The sequence below is a fragment of the Eschrichtius robustus genome, chromosome 2, assembly GCF_028021215.1.
Source record: "Eschrichtius robustus isolate mEscRob2 chromosome 2, mEscRob2.pri, whole genome shotgun sequence".
In the NCBI taxonomy this organism is placed as follows: domain Eukaryota; kingdom Metazoa; phylum Chordata; class Mammalia; order Artiodactyla; family Eschrichtiidae; genus Eschrichtius; species Eschrichtius robustus.
Genome location: NC_090825.1, coordinates 133,069,507 through 133,092,567, shown reverse-complemented (window position 1 = coordinate 133,092,567; position 23,061 = coordinate 133,069,507). Strand labels below are relative to the sequence as shown.

Sequence of the window (23,061 nt, the reverse complement as noted above, 5' to 3'; positions counted from 1 at the left end):
TGCAATACAAAAGACTTCTTTACCAAAAATACATTCAAGGGCTCCTTTTAAAAAGCAAACTTCTGTTGCACATAATTAAAGAATCATAGACCTTGATGGGTCTTTTATGATCATCTTTACAAATAAAGTGAGACATGAAGTATTCTTTTCAAGGGAATGATCACTTTGTTATTTTCACCCAGTGTTTTCACCCAATGGGATCTATGTAGCCATAATAAAGAACGAGGACATTCTATATGAGCTGAAATGGAGAGGTGCTCAGAATAGAATGTGAAGTTGAAAAAGAAAGGTGCAAGCTGATCAATCTTAGCATCTCTAGATGTGGAGCAACCAGACAATTGTGATGGAATAGCACTAGCTGTGTACTCTTGCTAAAAAGTGGAGCCTGAATCTAACCAAACCTCTGGAGCTAAGTTTCATTTATAGGAAATACAAAGAAAAGAGGAATACTTTAAATGATGCCATAAGGAAACAGACAAACCCAGAATATGGAACAGTGCACAGGACAGTTGGTTTGTACAACTAGTCAATGGCAGGGGAAAGGAGGGAAGACTGTCCTCAATTAAAAGAGACTTAAGTGTCATAACAACCAAATGCAATGTAGGGAGCTGTTTAGGTCTGGACTTAAACCTATAATAAAAGGACATTTTTGAGATAATCAGGGGAATTCGATTATGGACTGAAGAGTCAGGTGCTGCTAAAACATCATTATTAATTATGTCTTGTGTAATAATGGTATTATGGTTATATATAGAGTGTCAATTTTTTGAAAACAAGATGCACACTGAAGTCTGTAAGGGTGAAATAACATGACATCTGGGATTTGTTTTAAAATGAAAGTTTGGTAATTTTGAATTTGTGTATTGGGGGTATGTACTATTCTCTGCTTTTGATATGTCAGAAAATTTTTATATAAAATAGTAAATAGAAAGTGCAAGGTGCAAAATGTATATATGGTATGCTCTTTTGTTTAAGAAAGGAAGGAATAAGAATATATATTTTATTTTCTTGTGTTTGCATTGGGAGGATACACAAAAGACATGACAATAGAAACCTATAGGTTGGGTGGGGGAAATTAGTGGACTTGGAGGGGTGGGAATGAGGCTTCTTAATGTAAGCTTTTTATATTGCTTTAAACTTCAGCCATTTGGATGTATTACCTAAACAGTTAAAAAAAACAAGAAATAAAAGTTAAATGAACATACAATGTTCAGAAACAGTCCTTTATACACAGAATAAAAGAAAGGGGTCAGAGTAGATTTCTAGGCTCCTTCATGTCTAGACTTCAATGAATTAATACATTGTTAATGTTTTATAAAGTTGGACCCAGTAGCAATTCTAGAGATGAACAGAAAACAGAGTAATAATAATAAAAAACAAAAATCAGAACACAAAATCTGACGGCTAAAACTTTTAAGAGTGTTGCTTGAAGTCATGCTGTTAGTAAATCTAACCTCTGACCCTGTGTTTAATCAAGTCTGCCTTACACTTGAATATGAGCATCTGCTGGTTGTTTTTAGATATGTGGGCAGACATATTAAGGGCAAATATGAAATTCATGAAACATGGTTTATAATGGAAATAATCTGGAGCTTAGGGGACTCATGTTCTTATTTGAAATGACCAATCATGTACCTTTGGGCAAATCAGTCTTTTCAGGTCTCAGTTTCCCTTATCTATACAATGAAGAAATTGAACATGATCTCTTAACTGCTAGCTCTGCGGCACTATGGAAGTACACACATAGAACAAGCTGGATATTTATATTAAATGCATTTAATAAGGTTTAAGGTGAATGACAAGGACTTCCCTGGTGGCACAGTGGTTAAGAATCCGCCTGCCAATGCAGGTGACACGGGTTCGAACCCTGGTCTGGGAAGATCCCACATGCCACAGAGCAACTAAGCCCGTGCGCCACAACTACTGAGCCTGCGCTCTAGAGCCTGCGAGCCACAACTACTGAGCCCACGTGCTACAACTACTGAAGCCCGCGCACCTAGAGCCTGTGCTCTGCAACAAGAGAAGCCACCGCAATGAGAAGCCCACGCACCGCAACGAAGAGTAGCCCCCGCTCACCACAACTAGAAAAAAAGAAAGTAAAAAAATAAAATAAAGTGAATGACAAGGAAGTTCAGGCAGAGAAGACAGAGAAGGGCCACAGGGTTTTCAGAAACTATTTCATCGTGAGCTCACTTCCCTTTTGTAAATAACCATTGGCTTTTAAGGTTTCCAGACAAAAGTTACCCTCCCAGGGCTGAGATTGTTTGGGTCTGAGATGTTACCTCAGTGATGGAGAGTGTGGCTGGAACTCAATACTTTCTGACAGTTAATGCCCGAAGCCTGTGGGGTGGGAGGAGAGGGGACATCTTGTGTATATGAGAGGAAATAGAACGTTGAGGTCCCCTCAGTTCCCCCCACAGGAGGGGGAAAGAAGTGGAAGAGTTTGAAAGTTCAGGTCAAAGTCAGAATATTAGAGCAGGGAGCTGTGCATATATCACCTAGCACAATTTCCTCATTTTATAAATTTTATAAATGAGGAGGCAGACCTAACAAGGTTATATGACATAGCGCAATTTGTGTTAGAGCAAAGGCTAAGAATTAGGCTCATGACTGGAGTGGAAAGGGCACCTAAACATGAGTATAAGGAACAGGCCATTCATGGTGGTATTTCCCACCTCCTAGTCCAGTGCCTGACACATAGTAGGTGCTTCATAAACATTGGCCACAGGACTCACCAGTTGACTGACTTGACTGAATGAATGCATGAGTGATACATTTCTACCTGTGTTTCCAATAAATACGGTCCATTTCAAACAGAGGACTATGTATTATTTCACTGGAGACAGTAGAGGGCTCACTCTACTTGCCAAGAGACACTTGACGAAGTAACCCTTTTCTTCCTCTGAGTATTGCTTCCTCTTTGTTGATGCGGACAGAATAAATGTCAGAGTCCTCACAGGATGTGTGTGGTCTAGCATAAGAGAGAAGCGGGGTTTCCTTTGATGTCATCATAGACTTGACAGTGTTAATAGAGGAGTGATTGGTCGTCAGACATCTGGCGTGCTGGGCCTGCAGTTGGGAGAGTGGCCACTAGTCCTGTGACTGGGGAGGAGAGACCATTCCAGGAAGTACCCAGTTCAGTTGGAGAATTAAAACAGCACCTAAACAGAGCCATTCTTTGCCTTTTCTTCTTCAGAACCCATGTTTTCGCATTTTTCCTTTGACTGTGTCCTGCTTTTGCTGCTACTACTTACAAGTAAGTCTGGATTTTTGCAATTGGATAGTGCAAGATAAAGATGCAAGGATGGTCATCGTAATGCTAGCAAGAGAAAAAGGTTGGAAGCAACCTAAATGTCCACCAGTAGGGTAGTGGGTAAAGAAATTATGATATATCCATGATACAAACAGCGACACTGATGAAACATAATGGTATGAGATGTCTGCAAGTCATAATGTTAATTGAAGAAAGCAAGGAGCAGAATAATGGGTGTATTGGACTTCTGTGTGTGTGTGTGTGTGTTGCAGGGGAGTGGGAATACATGAATGCTTCTTAATGAATAGACTCTGGGAAAGGGAGCTGGGAAATGGAAAAGAGCAGGGAGAGGGAGTAGAGTTTTCATATCGTTTTTGTACTGTTCGAATATGTGTGTGTACATATATATACATATATATATATATATATATATATATATATATATATATATATATATATAAATTAATTTTAAACCTCAGAACAGCCATACACTAACTTATTATTCAGCCAAGGGTTTTTATTTATTATGTGCCTGGTGCTTGAAAAACAAAAGAGATTTGTGTTAGGATAACTGCCCTGTGTTGGTGAACAGACAACTAGCCCAGATGGGTGAGCTCTTTTCCTGGCTGACAATTACCCGTTGTCTGATTGTCTATTTCCATCAGCACTGCCCTTCGGTGTTCACAGGACCAGCCACAGTTCTCTCCTGGGGCACTGGTTCTCAAAGTGAGGTTTTGAGACCAGCCATATCAGCATGTCCTGGGAACTTGTTAGAAATACAAATTTTGGGCCCCCCCACCCTCCAGAACTGTTAAATCAGGAGCTCTTATTAATAGTTAATCAGATTAATTAACTCTAAACTCTGACGGTTGAGCCCAGCCGTCTGTGTTTGAACAAGGCTTCCTGGAGATTCCAGTGCCCCTCAAGTCTGAGAATCATTGCTGTAGTGAACTGTCCTCCAAACAGGATAGCAGTAGTGGTTTCCTCTTTATTCTGCAAGGCATTGCTTGCAGTTTTCTTGAAATGGACCAGCCTCCCTCATTGCTCTCCTTCCCTCTTTATGCAGGGTCTTTGGAAGGAGTATACGTGTCTGAGGTGGGTCAGAATGCTGATCTGCCCTGCACCTACTCTCCAACCACCCCTGAGAATCTCGTGCCTGTGTGCTGGGGCAAGGGATCCTGCCCTGTATTTGAATGTCACAGTTTGGTACTCAGCACTGATGGAAGGAACTTGAGCTATCGGACATCCAGCAGATACCTACTAAAGAGGAATTTCCTCAAAGGAGACGTGACCTTGACCATAAAGAATGTAACTTTAGCTGACAGTGGGACCTATTGCTGCCGGATCCAATTCCCGGGCCCAATGAATGATCAAAAATCAAACCTGGAGTTGGTCATCAAACCAGGTGAGTGGACCTTTGCATACCTTCTTTCTGAATGAGATTCACCTGTGGATCATATTAAATACACTGATTGGTCTCACCTCTGGTCTTCCCAATTAAAGCCTTCAGGTTGGGCCTCTAAGACCTAAAGTTTAACAGGCCCCACCAGCAGTGCCCAGCCATGTTTAATTCCCTCCATCTATTTTGAACCTCATGGCTAGGATCTATAGAATGGAGGAAAGGCCTAGATCAGAGGTCTGAGTACCTGAGTGGTCATTAAAATCACCTGGGGAGCCTTTTAACTCCCACAGATGCTTGGGCTCCACCCCACAACCAGAAAAATCACTGTCTCTGGAGGTAGAGCCTGAGCACGGGGTTTTACAAAGTCTACCCCCGATGATTCTCCCCCATGTGCAGCCAGGATTGAGAACCGCTGGACTCTGCATGTGTGGGGGGGAGGGGGCACGTGTGCTTGCATGTTTTAACATTTATAGAGCATGTACTTAGTGGCTGATGGAGCTAAGTTCAAATCTGACACTGCTTCTTACCAGCTGTGTAATCTTGGGCAAGTTATTTAAACTCTGTGACCTCCTCCTCTATAAAATATGATACTACCTACCCTATAGGCCACTGGAAGGATTTTATGAGATGTTTGATGAAAAACATTTACTGTGGCTGTAAGTTCCATTATTAACAATTAGACTGTGATAATGAAGACTGTAACACACCTCTGTCAGACATTTGGAGTGTCATACACTCTCAGCAAAGGTGTTCAGGTAGGTTTGGAAGTTGAGCATGTGTTGCTCTTCTTTTGTTGTGTTTACAGTTGTTTCTGCTGCCCCTTTGATTCCCTGCAACAAGCTCTCTGCTCTCAGAGAAGCCTCATCCTTACGTTGGTTTCTGTCTTCAGCCAAGGTCACCCCTGCTCGGACTCTGTGGAGGGACATCACTACAGCCTTTCCAAGGACGCTCCCCACCGAGGGACTGGGCTCAGGTAATCACATATGGGGTCTAGGAGGAAGCCTTTAGTTGGTTTCTGAGTTAAGAGGATTTTGAATATGGGGAAAACATGAGAAAACAGTTTGAGTTTTCTCAAACTGTGCACCCAAGATAGTGTTTGAGGTGAGGGAGGTGGTGGAAGTAAATTTGTGCTGGGAAAAAGGAGCCCTGGGCTAGGGTTCTGAATTAGTCAGGAGTAGCCCTCAGACCTGGGCCAAAGCCTTTCGCTTCTCTGGAGAGCAGCTTCCTCTTCTGTCTGAGGTATGGGTTCAGAGACTTTTGGATTTCACCACCCAGCATAATTCCCAACCCTCCAAAAAGAATTTCGATGAGCTATGTATTTTGCCAAACAAGGAAAGAAAAATTTCTACTATTGCCACCCCTGCATTAAAAAAAAAAAAAAAAAAAAGACACTTTTAAATTAAATAAGTTTAATCTAATGAAAACCTCATTACACTGTCCTTATTATTTTCTGATTTACTCCTGGACTGGTGATGTTTTCATGAACTGACCCCAGTCCATGTTTGGTGTAATCTGGATTAGGTGATTTCAAGAATCCCTTCTAACTGGAATAAAGTCCATCATCTTCCTCAGATTCTGACCTCAGAAGGAGCAGCTAAATTCTTCAAGTAATTCAACAAGGACTTTTCCCTGCCACTTTGGAAGAGAAGATAGGGTTGAAAGAGCAGACCTCAGGTCACGTTGATCAGGGAGGTTAATCTTAAATATTTCCTGTCAGAGTCCTGGTCTCCCCAAACTCTCCGGAGCTCAGTCTTTCATTCTGTAAAATGAGGTTAATAATAGGTAAATTCCAAATCCTAATCTCGTAAATCTCAGATTTAAGTAAGGAAGTGTGTCTAAAGTGCTTAGCCCAGTGTCTGATCATGGTACATACTCAGTACCTGTTAGTTATTGTCATTATCGGTAAGATCCAGAGGCAGAGTGAGATTGTGGTTAAGTACGTCAGTGACAGGCAGGATGGGTTCTAATGTCAGCTTTTTGTATTAGTTTCATGAACTCAGTTATGTTGCTCAAACACTGTGAGGCTCAATTTCCTTACCTCTACAATGAGGGTAATTCCAGTGCCTTTGTCTTAAGATTGTTGTAAAGATTGATGTGATCATGTATGTAAAGCACTCAGCATAGTGCCTGGCCCAGAGAAAGCACTCAAATATTAATTATTATTATAGATATTAACATCAGCTCTCTAGAGGTTGAATCTTTGGTGGTTCTTTAGTCACTGGTAGCCAACATCTCTTATGAAATTAGTGAGGAAATTAAATGTGGTGGAAACAGATGATCGCCCACGTAGTGGGCTAACCAAATCATACAGGTGTTCATCGTATGCCATTGTTATATTTTAAAGAATCCTACAACTATAGACCTAGAAGGGACTTGAAGGATCCCACTTTCCCATCTCGTGTTTCAAGGTTCTTTACAACATCACTCCCAAGTTGGCATTCGCTGTATGCTTACACACCTTCTGAGATGGAGAGGTAGCTTCCTCACAACACAGTGCATTGTTTTTAGAAGTGTCTGTACCATCACCAGAAGTGTCCTTCCCTTCAGTTTTTACTTGTTTGTTCCTTCCCTTTAGGGCAACAGAAATGGAGCCATCTTTTGCATCTGGGAATATAGGCAGAGTACCTACAATCTCTGAGCTTTTCAAAGGCCTGAGAAAATACTTAAACGAAGAAAGGCAATGGCTCCAAACTATGAAAATAAAATGGAAAATTTAAATTAATTAGTATTTAATGACATGACTATAATTTGTAATATTATTTCAGTTAGTTACCTGCAAGTCAACTTGTGTGTAGTTACACCTTTTCTTTAGTGTGTAATGTGGGTACTTATTTTTTTTTTCAGTTTTGCAATTCTTTTTAAAAAAAATTTTTTTTAACATCTTTATTGGAGTATAATTGCTTTACAATGTTGTGGTAGTTTCTGCTGTATAACAAAGTGAATCAGCTATATGTATACATATATCCCCATATTCCCTCCCTCTTGTGTCTCCCTCCCACCCTCCCTATCCCACTCCTCTAGGAGGACACAAAGCACCAAGCTGATCTCCCTGTGCTATGCAGCTGCTTCCCACTAGCTATCTGTTTTACATTTGGTAGTGTATATATGTCCATGCCACTCTCTCACTTCGTCCGTTTACCCTTCCCCCTCCCCGTGTCCTCAAGTCCATTCTCTACGTCTGTGTCTTTATTCCTGTCCTGCCCCTAGGTTCTTCAGAACCATTTTTTTTCCTTTAGATTCTATATATGTGTTAGCATACGGTATTTGTTTTTCTCTTTCTGACTTACTTCACTCAGTATGACAGACTCTAGGTCCATCCACCTCACTACAAATAACTCAATTTCGTTTCTTTTTATGGCTGAGTAATATTCCATTGTATATATGTGCCACATCTTCTTTATCCATTCATCTGTCGATGGACACTTAGGTTGCTTCCATGTCCTGGCTATTGTAAATAGAGCTGCAAAGAACATTGTGGTACATGACTCTTTTTGAATTATGGTTTTCTCAGGGTATATGCCCAGTAGTGGGATTGCTGGGTTGTATGGTAGTTCTATTTTTAGTTTTTTAAGGAACCTCCATACTGTTCTCCATAGTGGCTGTATCAGTTTACATTCCCACCAACAGTGCAAGAGGGTTCCCTTTCCTCCACACCCTCTTCAGCATTTATTGTTTGTAGATTTTTTGACAATGGTCATTCTGACTGGTGTGAGGTGATACCTCACTGTAGGTTTGATTTGCATTTCTCTAATGATTAGTGATGTTGAACATTCTTTTATGTGTTTGTTGGCAATCTGTATATCTTCTTTGGAGAAATGTCTATTTAGGTCTTCTGCCCATTTTTGGATTGGGTTGTTTGTTTTTTTGATATTGAGCTACATGAGCTACTTGTAAATTTTGGAGATTAATCCTTTGTCAGTTGCTTCATTTGCAAATATTTTATCACATTCTGAGGGTTGTCTTTTTGTCTTGTTTATGGTTTCCTTTGCTGTGCAAAAACTTCTAAGTTTTATTAGCTCCCATTTGTTTATTTTTGTTTTTATTTCCATTTCTCTAGGAGGTGGGTCAAAAAGGATCTTGCTGTGATTTATGTCATAGAGTGTTCTGCCTCTGTTTTCCTCTAAGAGTTTTATAGTGTCTGGTCTTACATTTAGGCCATTTACATTTAGGTCTTTAATCCATTTTGAGTTTATTTTTGTGTATGGTGTTAGGGAGTGTTCTAATTTCATTCTTTTACATGTAGCTGTCCAGTTTTCCCAGCACCACTTATTGAAAAGGCTGTCTTTTCTCCATCGTATATTTTTGTCTCCTTTATCAAAAATAAGGTGACCATATGTGCGTGGGTTTATCTCTGGGCTTTCTATCCTGTTCCATTGATCTATATTTCTGTTTTTGTGCCAGTACCGTACTGTCTTGATTACTGTAGCTTTGTAGTGTAGTCTGCAGTCAGGGAGTCTGATTCCTCCAGCTCCGTTTTTCTTTCTCAAGATTGCTTTGGCTATTTGGGGTCTTTTGTGTTTCCATACAAATTGTGAAATTTTTTGTTCTAGTTCTGTGAAAAATGCCCTTGGTAGTTTGATAGGGATTGCATTGAATCTGTAGATTGCTTTGGGTAGTATAGTCATTTTCACAATGTCGATTCTTCCAATCCAAGAACATGGTATATCTCTCCATCTGTTTGTATCATCTTTAATTGCTTTCATCAGTGTCTTATAGTTTTCTGCATATAGGTCTTTTGTCTCCTTAGGTAGGTTTATTCCTAGGTATTTTATTCTTTTTGTTGCAGTAGTAAATGAGAGTGTTTCCTTGATTTCTCTTTCAGATTTTTCATCATTACTGTATAGGAATGCAAGAGATTTCTGTGCATTAATTTCGTATCCTGCTACTTTACCAAATTCATTGATTAGCTCTCATAGTTTTCTGGTAGCATCTTTAGGATTCTCTGTGTTATCATGTGATCTGCAAACAGTGACAGCTTTACTGCTTCTTTTCCGATTTGGATTCATTATATTTCTTTTTCTTCTCTGATTGCTGTGGCTAAAACTTCCAAAACTGTGTTGAATAATAGTGGTGAGAGTGGAGAACCTTGTCTTGTTCCTTGTTTTTCTTTCTGACTTACTTCAGTCTGTATGACAGACTCTAGGTCCATCCACCTCACTACAAATAACTCAATTTCGTTTCTTTTTATGGCTGAGTAATGTGGGTACATTTAATATGCTTGCTATAAAGTGGAGGGGAGCCTTAACAAGTAGGAGTCCCAAGGGTCTTTGAAGCTCCTAAACCCACTTTGAACACAGAATAAATGCAATCTTTCTTCCACCTGAAGAAGGCAGGACTGGATAATGGATGGATCCTTAGCTTCGGAGGTAGACTTGGTTTGAATCTCAGATTTGCCAGTTAATAGCTGTGTGATCTTGGACAAAGTACTTCTCTGAGACTCAGTTTCTTCATTTGAAAATTGAGAAAATAATAGTACCTACCTATTGTGGTGAAGATTAAAAGATATTGTGCACATAAAGTATGAAGCACCATGTTTGGCACATAATACATGCTAGGTTGTAACTATTAAATTTATATACTTTTAAAATCATCATGTGCCTCCCCCATTGTCATCTCCCCCCACCCCCCAGTCTTGGGTCCTCTAGGAAAAATATTGTAACTTCCTCCAACTGTCCCACCCATCTTGATGGGTGATGTCTACCTATGTGAAAATAAGCTGTGATAACCCAACAGTGCTCTGTTTTATTGATCATTTCCACTGTAAAATGAAATTAGAAAAAAAAGTTAGACTGTCTTACCATTTAAGCCAAGAAAAGTAATTATAGGGAAGCAGAAACTGGATTTACACTAGAAAATGTTGTGTGTGGTTAAGATGCATGTTTACCTAGAAGTTCTACCAGTGTGGTTTTTAAATTCCTTTTGGGAAATAGGAGCTAAGGTAAGTGGAAGATAATCTCTTTCCTTTCCTTTTTTTTTTTTTTTAAACTTTAGGCTGAGAATATGCTTTTATAATATTAAAATCAGAGTCTGTAAACCAGTTCTACATTAAAAGGTTTAGACTTCTAAGCTTCCAGAAAGTGACCTTGACATTTAGGAAGTTTCAGAGCCTCTGACTCACACAGAAAAATACGTTGGCATGCTCAATCTTCCCAAAGCTGACAACTTATTGGTTTTTAGAATGCAGTGTTTATGAGGTCAGGGCCTGTGCGCATCTTGTTCACTGTTCTGTCCCCCGTGACTGGCATAGAGTGGGGGTGTAGTACATGTTCATCGAATGGATAGGCAGATGACTAACTAAATGAATAAAAAGGAAAGAAAGTGAGCTGGCAGCTGGGCAGTGTGGAGGCTTCGTAATCACAGTGCCGAGATGAGCCTTGTTGGAGGCAGCACAGTTAAGAGTGTGTGCTTAAAGCCACGTGGACCTAAATTGGAAGGCCATTTCTGTTATTCACTAAGCTGTGTGACTTTGGGTAAGTCACTTAGCTTCCTAATTCTCAGCTTCTTCATCTGTGTAATGGGACTAATAGTCCCTACTTTAAGATAGTTGTTTTGAATGCTAAATGAGATGCTTCCCTTGAATAATTTAGCACAATGCCTGTTCATGGTAAATTATAGTTACAGTTATTATTATTTTCAATTTTTTAGGGAACAAAATACCCTGTCTTACTCTTAATGAGTAAATGTTAAATTTTTTTTAAAGAAAATTAACTTTCGTTACCTTTCAGAGTCTAACCATGCCACATCTTCTTTATCCATTCATCTGTTGATGGACATTTGTACAATGGAATATTACTCAGTCATAAAAAAGGATGAAATAATGCCATTTGCAGCAACATGGATGGACTTTGAGATTATCATACTAAGTGAAGTAAGCCAGACAGAGAAAGGCAAATATCATATGATATCACTTATATGTGGAATCTAAAAAAAATGATACATACGAACTTATTTACAAAACAGAAATAGACCTACAGACGTAGAAAACAAACGTATGGTTACCAAAGGGGAAAGGGAGAAGGGAGGGATAAATTAAGAGTTGGGGATTAACATATACACACTACTATATGTAAAATAGATAATCAACAAGGACCTACTGTATAGCACAGGGAACTGTACTCAATATTTTGTAATAACCTATAAGGGAAAAGAATCTGAAAAAGAATATATATATATTCTGAATCACTTTGCTGTACACCTGAAACTAACACAACATTGTAAATCAACTATACTTCAATTAAAAAAAAGAACAAAATAAATATTAAAGAACAGTTATTTGATCTAAAAAAGGCTAATTATAATGCCTGCTTCTGTGTCATCAGTGTTGTTGGAATTTTGCAGACCCCTTTAGGGCCCTGTGGACACAACAAACCACATATTCAAAACAGGTTTTCCTGGAAGAAGTCTCCATTTCATAGAACCTAAGTAGTTGGGTACATCATCTGGATGAAAAAAATGTGGTCATCCTGAAGTTGATTTGTAAGTGTTCAGTAAGTTTTGTTTGTCTCTCAGTTAATTATTGTGAAGAGTATGGAGTAGAATTAATTTCAAATAGGATTATAGGCAGCTTTTAAGATTTAAAAAAACTCATATAAAAGAAAGCATTCTTAACTGTTTTACTGGCTATTTTTCTTCTTTGTGGCAGAGACACAGACACTGGAGACCCTCCATGATAAAAATCAAACAGTGAGTAACTGTGTGTGTGAGCTGACCTTATGCTCAACTCAGAGGAAAAAAAGTATGGCTTTAGACTTCCTTCCTGCCCACTCATTCCTTAGGGAAAAATGCCTTAATCTCCCTTGGCTTCAGGTTCCTTGGCTGTAACATGTTGCTGATGACTGTTGTAACTGCGAGTCCTGTTGTAAGGATGGAGTGGGGTGATGCATGTAAAGTGCCTGTCACATAGTAGGTGCTGGAAAACCAAAAGGAAGAAGCATTAGCATTTTGTCCTTATTCTCAAATTTCACAGCTGTATACCACTGTGGAGGGTTCGGACACCCTCCATCACCCCAGAATATGTTTCTCCTTGCTTCCATTGCAACCCTAATGAGAAGGATTGTTTGTTTAAATTTATTTATTTATGATAAGACACCAGGCAAGAATATTCTAAGCCAAGAACTTAGGTATCTAACTAAAAATAAAGCAGTATTTTAATCAACCACCATTTTAGTGTCTCCCACCTTCTCAGAGTAAAAGGGAAAACCACTAGAACAGGGGTCCCCAATCCCCGGGCCATGGACCGGTACCGGTCTGCGGCCTGTTAGGAACCAGGCTGCACAGCAGGAGGTGAGCAGCAGGCGAGCAAGCGAAGCTTCCTCTGCTGCTCCCCAATGCTCCCCATCGCTCGCGTTACCGCCTGAACCATTCCCCCTCCATCCCCCCCAACCCCGGTCTGTGGAAAAATTGTCTTCCACGAAACGCCAAAAATGTTGGGGACCACTGCATTAGAAAACAAGCTGATAGCAGTGCCTGGAAAATTCTTTGAGGACGTATCCAGGGGTCTGCATTCATTTAACTCAATCTCTGACTCCGTGTCAAGCATTTTGTGTTTGTCCTGTCCTCTTTGCAATCCAGGTCTGCCTTTTCAGTACCTCTGTGTGCCCACAGTGCTTAGTGCAAGTAACCTTGCACGGTGCCCTCCTGCAGTAAATGTCTGTTGAATAAACGGAAGACTTAATTCCTTGACGTTGTTTTAAAAGTGTTTACCATTACTCTTTTTAAAGGAGGAACATGAAGTGAAATTTTAGAAGCAGTATGTTCGCTGTGACTGAGTTAACAAAATATCTAATTAATTAGAGCAATAGCAATAATAGCTACCACTGATTGAGATTTATCCTGTACCAGGCTCTGTGCCAAGCATTTTCTGGTTTTCGTCACTTAATTTTCCTGATAATTCTACAAGATGACACAGCTCTTTGGTGACAGAACTGGGATTTGAACCCAAGACAGTCTGGCTGCAAATTCCTAGCTTTTAAATCACTGTGTTTCTTTGAAAATTGGGGTTAGATGGCAAGACACCAAATTTAGACCACTCTGAAACTGCCTGGGAACACCAGGGAATTGTCAATGAACAGGGCCCCACTTTTTATTTTAGGAAAGGGGAGTCCATTTACTAAGGCTGCTTCTCCACTCACAGCACAGACAGGCACCTCTTATTCCCTTGCTAACTCCAAAGATTCAGCTAATCCCTTTCTTTGGGTGGTTTGAGGCTTGTCTGGAAGGGGACAGATCATGAGTCATTTCAAGGTCCCTGCATTCCTGAGATACTGTGAAAGGGATGGTCCCATGCATAAGTCATGAGACTGGCTGGTCAGACAATGGATTTCTGGTCATTTGCTGGAATTCTGTTTGTGTTTCCATAGGAAATATCCACACTGGCTAATGAGTTACAAGACCTGGGCGCCACCACCAGAATAGGCCTCTACATCGGAGCAGGGGTTTCTGCTGGGCTGGCTCTCGTTCTTATCTCTGGTGCTTTAATTCTCAAATGTAAGTCATTTGATGGTGCTTCTCTCTCCATCTGATAAGGAACTGTTAATATAGGAACAAACACAAACCTAAGATAGAACTATTAGTTTATATTTATACCTACAAGTGATTAGAATAAATACTCTTTAGTCCTTCCAAACCTCAACAATAATAATAGCTCATTTTTATTCAGTGCTTACCATGTAACAGGCATGTTTTATGTTTATCTTTGTCACCATCTTATATAACGTAGATAGCACTGTTATCCCTATTCTTATAGCAGAGGAGAGTAACGTTTAGAGACAGTAAACTTTCAAGGTTTTCTCAAGGTTTCACAATCAGTAAGTGGCAAAGCTGGAATTCAAATTCAAGCAGGTTGATTCTAGTACCTGTTTTTTAATCTTTTGTTAAGAAAATAAACCTTTTTAATTCATGAATATGTCCAGGTTTATTAGGAAGCACAACAACGACAATCACTTTCTTCTGTGCATTTTTCTATCTTATTTGTTTCTCAGACATGGTTCTTTAAAGAGGGATAGCAGGTTCCTTTAACACTGGGTCATGCCCAGAGTTGCAGCGTTTGTATTTTCCTCCATTGTGGCACTCAGCACACATATTTTATTTCTAAGTTACTTATCTTTATTAAAAAAAAATTAAGGATGATTTATATGCAGTAAACTGTATATTTAAAGTGTGTTCAACTTGATGAATTTCAGTAGATGGTTTCACCCAGGAAACCATCACCACAATCAATGCCCAAACACTTCCATCACCCCGAAAGCCTCACATACTTTTACAACTGTGATATATTCTCTTCTCTTTGGTGCAGAGGCCAAGGCCTTATACCACTGTTATTTTATCAGCCTTTCTTACTAATACATAAACATCAACCCTGTGTAGGGTTACAAACCATTCCAAATTTTCCCAGGATTGAAGGAGGTTCCTAATGTGTGGGTTTTCAGTGCTAAAACTGGGACAGTCCAGGGAAAACTGGGATGAGTTGCTCATCCTCTGTGGCTTGAAGCTGCCAAGTGCTTTATGTGCATTAAATCCTCATAACTACCCTGTTGCGGAAGGTACTAATATTATTCTCATTTACCAGTTGGAGAACCAGTGTGCTGAAAGGTTAAGTAACTTGCCCAAAGCTACACAGTTAATTGATAGAGGATTTGAAACTGGGGCTGTCTTGCTCACCATTTTGTTACTCTGCCATTAATGGTAAATGGATTGTTCAGAGGAAGAAGCTACTCACCCCCACTTACCTGGGTTTATGGAGAGATAGCAGTGGAGTTTGGGAATTGACCACATGAATATGGAGTCTACAGGTTGATAAGGAGCAATGACAACACCCACTTTTTGAGTTTTGCCAAAGCCTGGATATTAGGAACTGTTCTGGTTTGTGTAGAAGGGTATGGAAGGAGGGTGATGAGGAGTGGGAGAAGTCATGTTTTGTACACACATATGATTACTCCCAAAACATGACTACTTAGAAGAATAGATGGGAAAGTTGTATTCGATTTGCAGTCTTTTCCCTAGAAGTTGCTGGAGAAAATCATACAACCAAGGTGATACGTTTTTTTTTTGTTTTTTAAAAAATTAATTAATTTATTTATTTATTTTTGGCTGTGTTGGGTCTTCGTTTCTGTGCGAGGGCTTTCTCCAGTTGTGGCGAGCGGGGGCTACTCTTCATCACGGTGCGCGGGCCTCTCGCTGTCACGGCCTCTCCCGTTGTGGAGCACAGGCTCCAGACGCGCAGGCTCAGTAGTTGTGGCTCACAGGCCCAGTCGCTCCGCGGCATGTGGGATCTTCCCAGACCAGGGCTCGAACCCGTGTCCCCTGCATTGGCAGGCAGATTGTCAACCACTGCACCACCAGGGAAGCCCATGTTCATTGTTTTTTAAAATCCCTGAGAAATGTATAAATATATATAAATATATTTGAAGATGTAAAAGCATTTAAAACTCTCATTTCAGACTGGGTGATATAAATCAGTGCTTTTCAAGCACTGGGCATCTTGTTAAAATGCAGATTCTTTTTTTTTAAATTTATTTATTTTTTTATTTTTGGCTGCGTTGGGTCTTCATTGCTGCTCACGGGCTTTCTCTAGTTGTGGTGAGCGGGGGCTACTCTTCATTGCGGTGCGTGGGCTTTCATTGCGGTGGCTTCTCTTGTTGTGGAGCACGGGCTCTAGGCGCGCAGGCTTCAGTAGTTGTGGCACGCAGGCTCAGTAGTTGTGGTGCACAGGCTTGGTTGCTCCGTGGCATGTGGGATCTTCCCGGACCAGGGCTCAAACCCATGTGCCCTGCATTGGCAGGCAGATTCTTTTTTTTTTTTTAATATTTATTTATTTATTTATTTATTTTTGGGTGTGTTGGGTCTTCTGTTCGAGTTGGGTTTCTGTGCGAGGGCTTTCTCCAGTTGCGGCGAGCGGGGGCCACTCTTCATCACGGTGCGCGGGCCTCTCGCTGTCACGGCCTCTCCCGTTGTGGAGCACAGGCTCCAGACGCGCAGGCTCAGTAGTTGTGGCTCACGGGCCCAGTTGCTCCGCGGCATGTGGCATCCTCCCGGACCGGGGCACGAACCCGTGTCCCCTGCACTGGCAGGCGGACTCCCAACCACTGCGCCACCAGGGAAGCCCAAGGTGATAGGTTTTTAAGTCATGACATCAAAGCCATAAATTGGTACTCAGTAATGCCCAGCAATCCTGTATCTTTCCAGTGCACTGTCTGAGATGAGCATCACATACTTCACTGCTGCTCAAATCTCCCTCGCCTCTCACTGCACTGATGAAGTATTAAAAGCCTGTTTCAACCACTTTGCCTTAGCCAAGACTTCGTTCTTCCTTTGATCACTTTCTCCAGAATCATCTCTCTCTCCATTCCTGTTTATGCTATTTTTATTAGCATAAAAATATGGCCTAATTCACACATTTCTCTCCAGCTGCTCCCATTTCTCTGCTCTCCTTTACAGCCGTATTTCTCAGATGAGTTGTCCCTACATCTCACCCCTCCGCACTCTTTTAACCGCCCCCCCTCCCAATTTAGCTTCTACGCCTGAGGTGCCATGGAAATAGTTTCAGTCACACTCGCCAGTGACCTCCATTTTGCTAAATCCCATAGATACCTCTGTCTTCATTGTAGAACATCTTTCAGCAATAACTAAGTTGACTCTCACTCATTCTAAAAAGTCTTCCTTCTCTTGGCTTCTGAAACACCACTCTCTTCACTAGCCACTCCTTTCAGTCATTTTTGTTACTTTCTCTTCTTAAGCATGATCTTTAGATGTTGTGATTCCCCAGGGCTGGCCCTTTTATTCTCTCCATGCCCTCTGGATGATGATGACCTATATTCCCATAGACTTAAATATCATCCTTAATTTCTCTCTCCAGCACTCAAGGGTGTTGGTACTGATTGGCCAGCTGTCCAGTTGTTATCTCCACTTAGATGTGTCCCACATTGTGTCAAGAAAGGAGCTCTAGAGTCTATATTCTACCTTTTTAGAAGCCAACCTCCCCCTCCCTGATCTTCTTCATCATAGTGTTTCATTATCATACATCTGGTTGCTTAAGCCAGAGAGCCAGAAGCCATCCTTGAATCCCCTCTTTCATCACTCCTAATACACAATCCAACTTCACTTTCCTGCACTTTCTCCAAATCATATCTAAAATCCATTCGTAATTCTGCATCTCTCTTTCACCACCTTACTCTGAGGCAGTTCTCTACTCACCTCCTCATTTTTTCATACCTCCTTTTAATTCTTTCTCCACATAGCAGCCAGAGTGATTTTCTTAAAACCCAGTCAGATCATATTTCTGGCCTTCAATTATTTCCTATGTCTTAGAATAAAATCCAAACTCCTGATTATGACTTACAAGGTCCTGTAGTATCTAGCCCAGCCTCCCTCTCAGACCTTACCTTGTGCCACACTCTTATTCCAGCCATGCTTTCAGTTTCAGCCACTCACCACTATCTTTACAAGGGCTTTGCTCGATCCAGAATGCTCACCCCGGCTTTTCATTTGGCTGACTCATTCTCTTCTTTCAGAACTGAGCTTAAAGATCATTTCTTCTGAGAATTCTTTCCTGGTTACCTTCTTGATTACCTATTCCAGTGCATTATTGTTTTTTTAAAAAATTGAAATACAGTTGATTTACAATATTGTGTTAGTTTCAGGTGTACAGCAAAGTGATTTCAGTTATATACATATATATATAAAATATATATATTTTTTCAGATTCTTTTCCATTATAGGTTATTATAAGATATTGAATATAGTTCCCTTGCTATATAGTAAATCCTTGTTGTTTATCTGTTTTGTATATAGTGGTGTGTATCTGTTAATCGCAAACTCCTAATTTATCCCTACCCCCCCCCCTTTCCCCTTTGGTAACCATAAGTTTGTTTTCTGTGTCTGTGAGTCTGTTCCTGTTTTGTAAATAAATCCATTTGTATTATTTTTTAGATTCCACATGTGTGATATCATATAATATTTGTCTTTGTCTGATTTACTTCACTCAGTATGATAATCTCTAGGTCCATCCATTTTGCTGCAATACTTTTCTTTCTATTACATCACAATTTGAAATTATTTTATTTTTCCCATTTACTTTTTTTTTCTTAAATGCCTCTCTCACTAGAAGACAAGTTTCATGATGTCAGGGCTCATAGTTCACCTTTGTGTCCCTGGTGCTTAGCATACTACCAGACACGTAGTGGGCACTCCCTATATTTGTTAAATATGAAAAATGCATCTTTATTACTTTTAGCATAGTTTATGTAATAAATCAAGAAGCATATCAGTGGTTTGATTTAATTCAATATGATAGGAAGACCAGATTTCCCTAAACAATCTTTGCTTCCAGTTAGCTCATTTTATTTATCTCATTTATTTTATGAAAGCATTTTAAATTGACTTTTCTTCACCTTTTTACCTAGGGTATTCTGATAGCAAAGAGAAGATACACAATTTAAGGTAAGAATAATGCGTGCAGTAGTGGAAGGTGGGAATCTTGGATATTCCTACTCTAATCTGGGCTTTGATCTTTGCTCTTAGAAGTCCTGCCCTGAGACTTTGGGATCTAAATTTTTACTACTTCCTTTTTGCTTTAGGCCTAGATTTATGGAATGCAAATTTAACATGTTGCTTGGTTTTATTCTTGATCCCTAATCCCTCTAGTTTCTTTAGTCCTAAAGTTAAGGTACAGAATTTGTCTCCCATTGATAGGAAATGCTTATATATTTCTGATTAATGGGCTTTTTTCAGTGAACTGACCCTTCAGCTGATTGAGTACTTACTACATCCAGGTTTTGGGTGGCCACTGGTTTACAGATGTGAACAAGAAACTCAGAATCTACTCTCAGGGCTTTTACAACCCAGCCCAGCTCTTCTTAACTCTGATTGCCTATTAGAATCATCCAGGGCACTTAAACATACTATTGTCAACCCCAGAGCAAATAAATCAGAATCTTTGGGGATGAGGCCTAACCATAGGTATTGTTCTAAAAACTTTCAAGAAAAAAGTGATTCTGTCCACTGCATACTCTCTAAACCACTAATAATTTTAGACTAAATCTAGATAGTATAGTTATGAAGACAAAATAGTCTGCAGTAAAAAAGTCAAATAAGACCAAATAAAATATTTAATTATCAATGGCTTTATATTATCTGTGTCAGTATTCTTTATTAGAGCTGAAACTTGAAATGTGGTAATATCAATAGGTAATATTTACATGCAATAATTCATTCTTTATGAAATTATTTGGTTAATGTTCATCTCCACCTATAAATGTAAACTCCATAGAAAATTAGGAACTTGTCTGCCACATTAACAACTGTATCCCCTAGCACACACCTGACTCTTAGTATGCATTTAATATTTGAGGATTGAATGAATAAACATTCCTTACAGAAGCCCTGTGAGATAGAGTACTTATTCCCATTTTATAGCTGAGGACCCTGAGACACTAAGTTTACTAATATACATCCTCTAGGGGATTTTTGTGTTTTGTTCACTGTTGCATCTCTTGATGCATAGAACAGTATATAACACGTTAAATAGTTCTTGAATGAATAAATGAAAAAAGCAAATCCAACTTACCCAAGATCATATGGATGGTAAGCAACAGAGGCAGGATTCGAACTCAAGTCTCATTGGATCCATAACACATTCGTTTCTTTTACTTTTTGAAATTGTTCAAGCCGACATAATAATTGAAATAATAGTGCAAGGAACAGTAGAACCCTTCACCTAAGCGTGTCATTTAATATCTTGTCACATTTGCTTTATCTGTTTCTCTATTCACATACACATTTTTTTTTTTCTGAACCATTTGTAAAGGTGTTTCAGACATCTTGACACTTCACCTAAACACTTCAGTCTGCACTTCCTCAGAATAAGGATATTCTCTTAGATAACACAAGGCCATTTTTATACCTAAGGAAATTCAGATTAATTTGAGTTTGTGCAGTTATTCCCCAGACTATTTTCATTACTCTTTTATGGTTCCCCCGCCTAGTCAGGACCTGATCAAGGATCATGTACTGCCTTGGTGGCTATCTCTTCAGCAAAGCCCATTCTCTTAACTCTATTTCATGTTGCCTGGGAAATGCTTAACTCAACTGCATCACTTTATTTCCACAGCCTCATCACTTTGGCCAGCCTCCCTCCCTCGGGGTTAGTGAACACAGCAGGAGAGGGGACGCATGCAGAGGAAAACATCTATATCATTGAGGAGAATGTATATGAAATGGAGGATCCGTACGAGTATTACTGCTCCGTCAGCAGTGGGCAGCAGTCCTGACAACCCCTGGGCTGTTGTCTTCCAACGCCACCGGATTCACCACTTCCTTTTGGGGGTTGGTGTTATCTTCGTTGAAAACTATGAGATGGCTCACCTGACTGGTTTTAGAGGTTCTGTCCTTGGCCACCGAGCAGAGTTTTTCCATGTTCTAAAGATAAGTAGCTCACCCGAGGATTGAACTGGGACCAGCATTGTACTTAGACAGGCACAACATTGCCTCTGTGTTCCCGCCACCCAACTCGGAGACTGCTAATCAGGGCATTAGAGCTCAAATGGGCTTTTATAGAGAGTAGGAATTCTTAATATGGGGTCTCTGGAATTCCAGATATTCAGTTGTATGGTGTGTCCATGAAGCTCCTGAAAATACAGGGGAAATTATGTGCTGAGATACGTGCGTGTCTTTGTCGGTACAGGAAGTCTAAAGGGACCGCCGATGCGCAAAGAGCTCTGTGCACTGTAGCAGGTTAGGAAACTATTGGAGTAGGAGTAGATGGTCTTGAAGGTTCCCTTTGAGTCTCAAGGTTTATGCTTCTTTGAATGTTGACTCTGTGACAGTATGTGCCAGTGCACAGCTCTCCTTGGCCTAAGTTAAGAAGACTGCCCAGCAAGGCCTGCGGTGTGGCAGGTGCTTCTGGAGAAAAAGGAAGTACGCTCAGTGTGTTTGACAGGTTTTGCTTAGGGTGCACTCAGAGGGAAAGATCTCTGACCAACTTCTCCATTCATGGAGAGAAGTGGAGCTGTGTTTTTCACAAAAGAAGAAGCAGTGACTGGGACACAAATTCTGTTTCCTGGTGGAAAGTAGGTAAAGGGCTCCAGCCATCTGTATTTATCCATGTCAGATCCCCTGATGGAAAGACAATGGTCCTTAAGCTTCAGTTCCAAGATGGTAGAGAGGTCTATCTTGCCTATTTGCTTCCTCCCCAGTCTTGGCACAGCTCTGACACATAATACTGATAGAAATTTACTAAATATCTTTGGAGTGAAAAAATTAAAGAAGCAGAAAGGTAGATTTCTGGGAAGACTTTTCCATTGGAGAGCTCAGATAGAGCTTCACTTGTTGGGGAACTCGAAAATACTCCTGAGCTCCCGTTTCTGCTCTTGTCCAGCATCTGCTCTTCTCAGCATCCTCTCCCAGCTCAGGCCCTTGGAAGTGTGTTATTGTCTTTTTTCCCCTTTCTGCTGAATGAATCAACAATAGGGACCTGTCTCTGCCTGAAAACTGCCTTCCCCAGGTGATGACTGAGCTGCTACTGCATTGCATGCAGGAGAAGTTGGTCACCAAGGATGCGGGCAGCCTGTCTGTTACAGTGTTTGGGCTGCATCTGGGCGGTATTGGGAAGCACCGGCTTCCTACAGGGAGATTTGTAAGGGAGATCATTTTGCAAAGTTCCAGGCAGTAGCTTTTAAACAAGGTGAAAAATTAAGTGTTTTAAATTTATGAAATTCTAGAGGGAAGGGACCACAGAAAACATATGGACCAGATCAATGATTCCCCCACAAAAGGGATTCTTATTCTGCAAAAATCTTTACACAAGGATATGTATACAAGGACGATCATTGCAATGGTGTTTGTGAGAGATGTTTTCCATCAGTTGGGGAATAATTGGTTATTGTGGTATGTCAACACACTGGCACAAGTAAAAAAAATTAGGTGGTTTCATCATTGAGCTGTTTTGCTAATTCAACAAATATTAAGTGCTTACTCTGTGCCAAGTTCTCTGGTGCTGGGATCATAGAGAAAGAGCAAATAGACACATCCCTGACGCCATAGAACTTCTGATTGATCTGACAGGAAGGATGATTTCATTCATTCATTCATTCATTCATTCTTTCAGTGAACGTTTTTTGTCACCGACTTTGTGCCAGACACTGTTTTAGTTCCTAGAAATATAGCAGTGAAGGAAACAGGCAAGATCCCGACTCTCACAGACCTTGTGTTACTTGTCAAAGGAGAAATCTATATTGCTAAGTCAAAAGAAAAAAAAACGTTCTAGAATAGTATATATAGTTAATGCTAATTTTTTTTTTTTTTGCCTTTAAATAATCTGGAAGAATATTCCCAAAATAATATGGTTATTCCACAAGGGCAAATAGTCAAAAGATAGAGTTTCACTTTTTGCTTTTATGTGCTTCTATAATTT

The 23,061-nt window shown here is 40.1% G+C and overlaps 1 protein-coding gene across 2 annotated transcripts; it reads left to right on the top strand.

The window, feature by feature from the left end:
• Window positions 1–3,110: 3,110 nt before the first annotated feature.
• Window positions 3,111–23,020, top strand: HAVCR2 (hepatitis A virus cellular receptor 2). 2 transcript variants are annotated; one of them, XM_068536282.1, is made up of 7 exons: window positions 3,111–3,256; window positions 4,320–4,658; window positions 5,545–5,628; window positions 12,298–12,338; window positions 14,015–14,141; window positions 19,055–19,091; window positions 20,761–23,020. In XM_068536282.1, exons 1-7 carry the CDS (start codon window positions 3,202–3,204, stop codon window positions 20,918–20,920), a joined length of 843 nt encoding a protein of 280 aa, XP_068392383.1. In that variant the 5' UTR covers window positions 3,111–3,201; the 3' UTR covers window positions 20,921–23,020. The 2 variants fall into 2 exon arrangements, with proteins under 2 accessions (XP_068392383.1, XP_068392382.1); XM_068536281.1 differs by having other exon boundaries at window positions 5,461–5,628.
• Window positions 23,021–23,061: the final 41 nt, after the last annotated feature.

Excerpts from the sequence above, each read along its gene's own strand:
- HAVCR2 (XM_068536281.1), top strand. The coding sequence starts at position 3,202 with ATGTTTTCGCATTTTTCCTTTGACTGTGTCCTGCTTTTGCTGCTACTA. Across the intron at positions 3,257-4,319 it reads TTTGCTGCTACTACTTACAA|GGTCTTTGGAAGGAGTATAC; the intron begins GTAAGTCTGGAT and ends CTCTTTATGCAG. Across the intron at positions 12,339-14,014 it reads TCCATGATAAAAATCAAACA|GAAATATCCACACTGGCTAA; the intron begins GTGAGTAACTGT and ends GTGTTTCCATAG.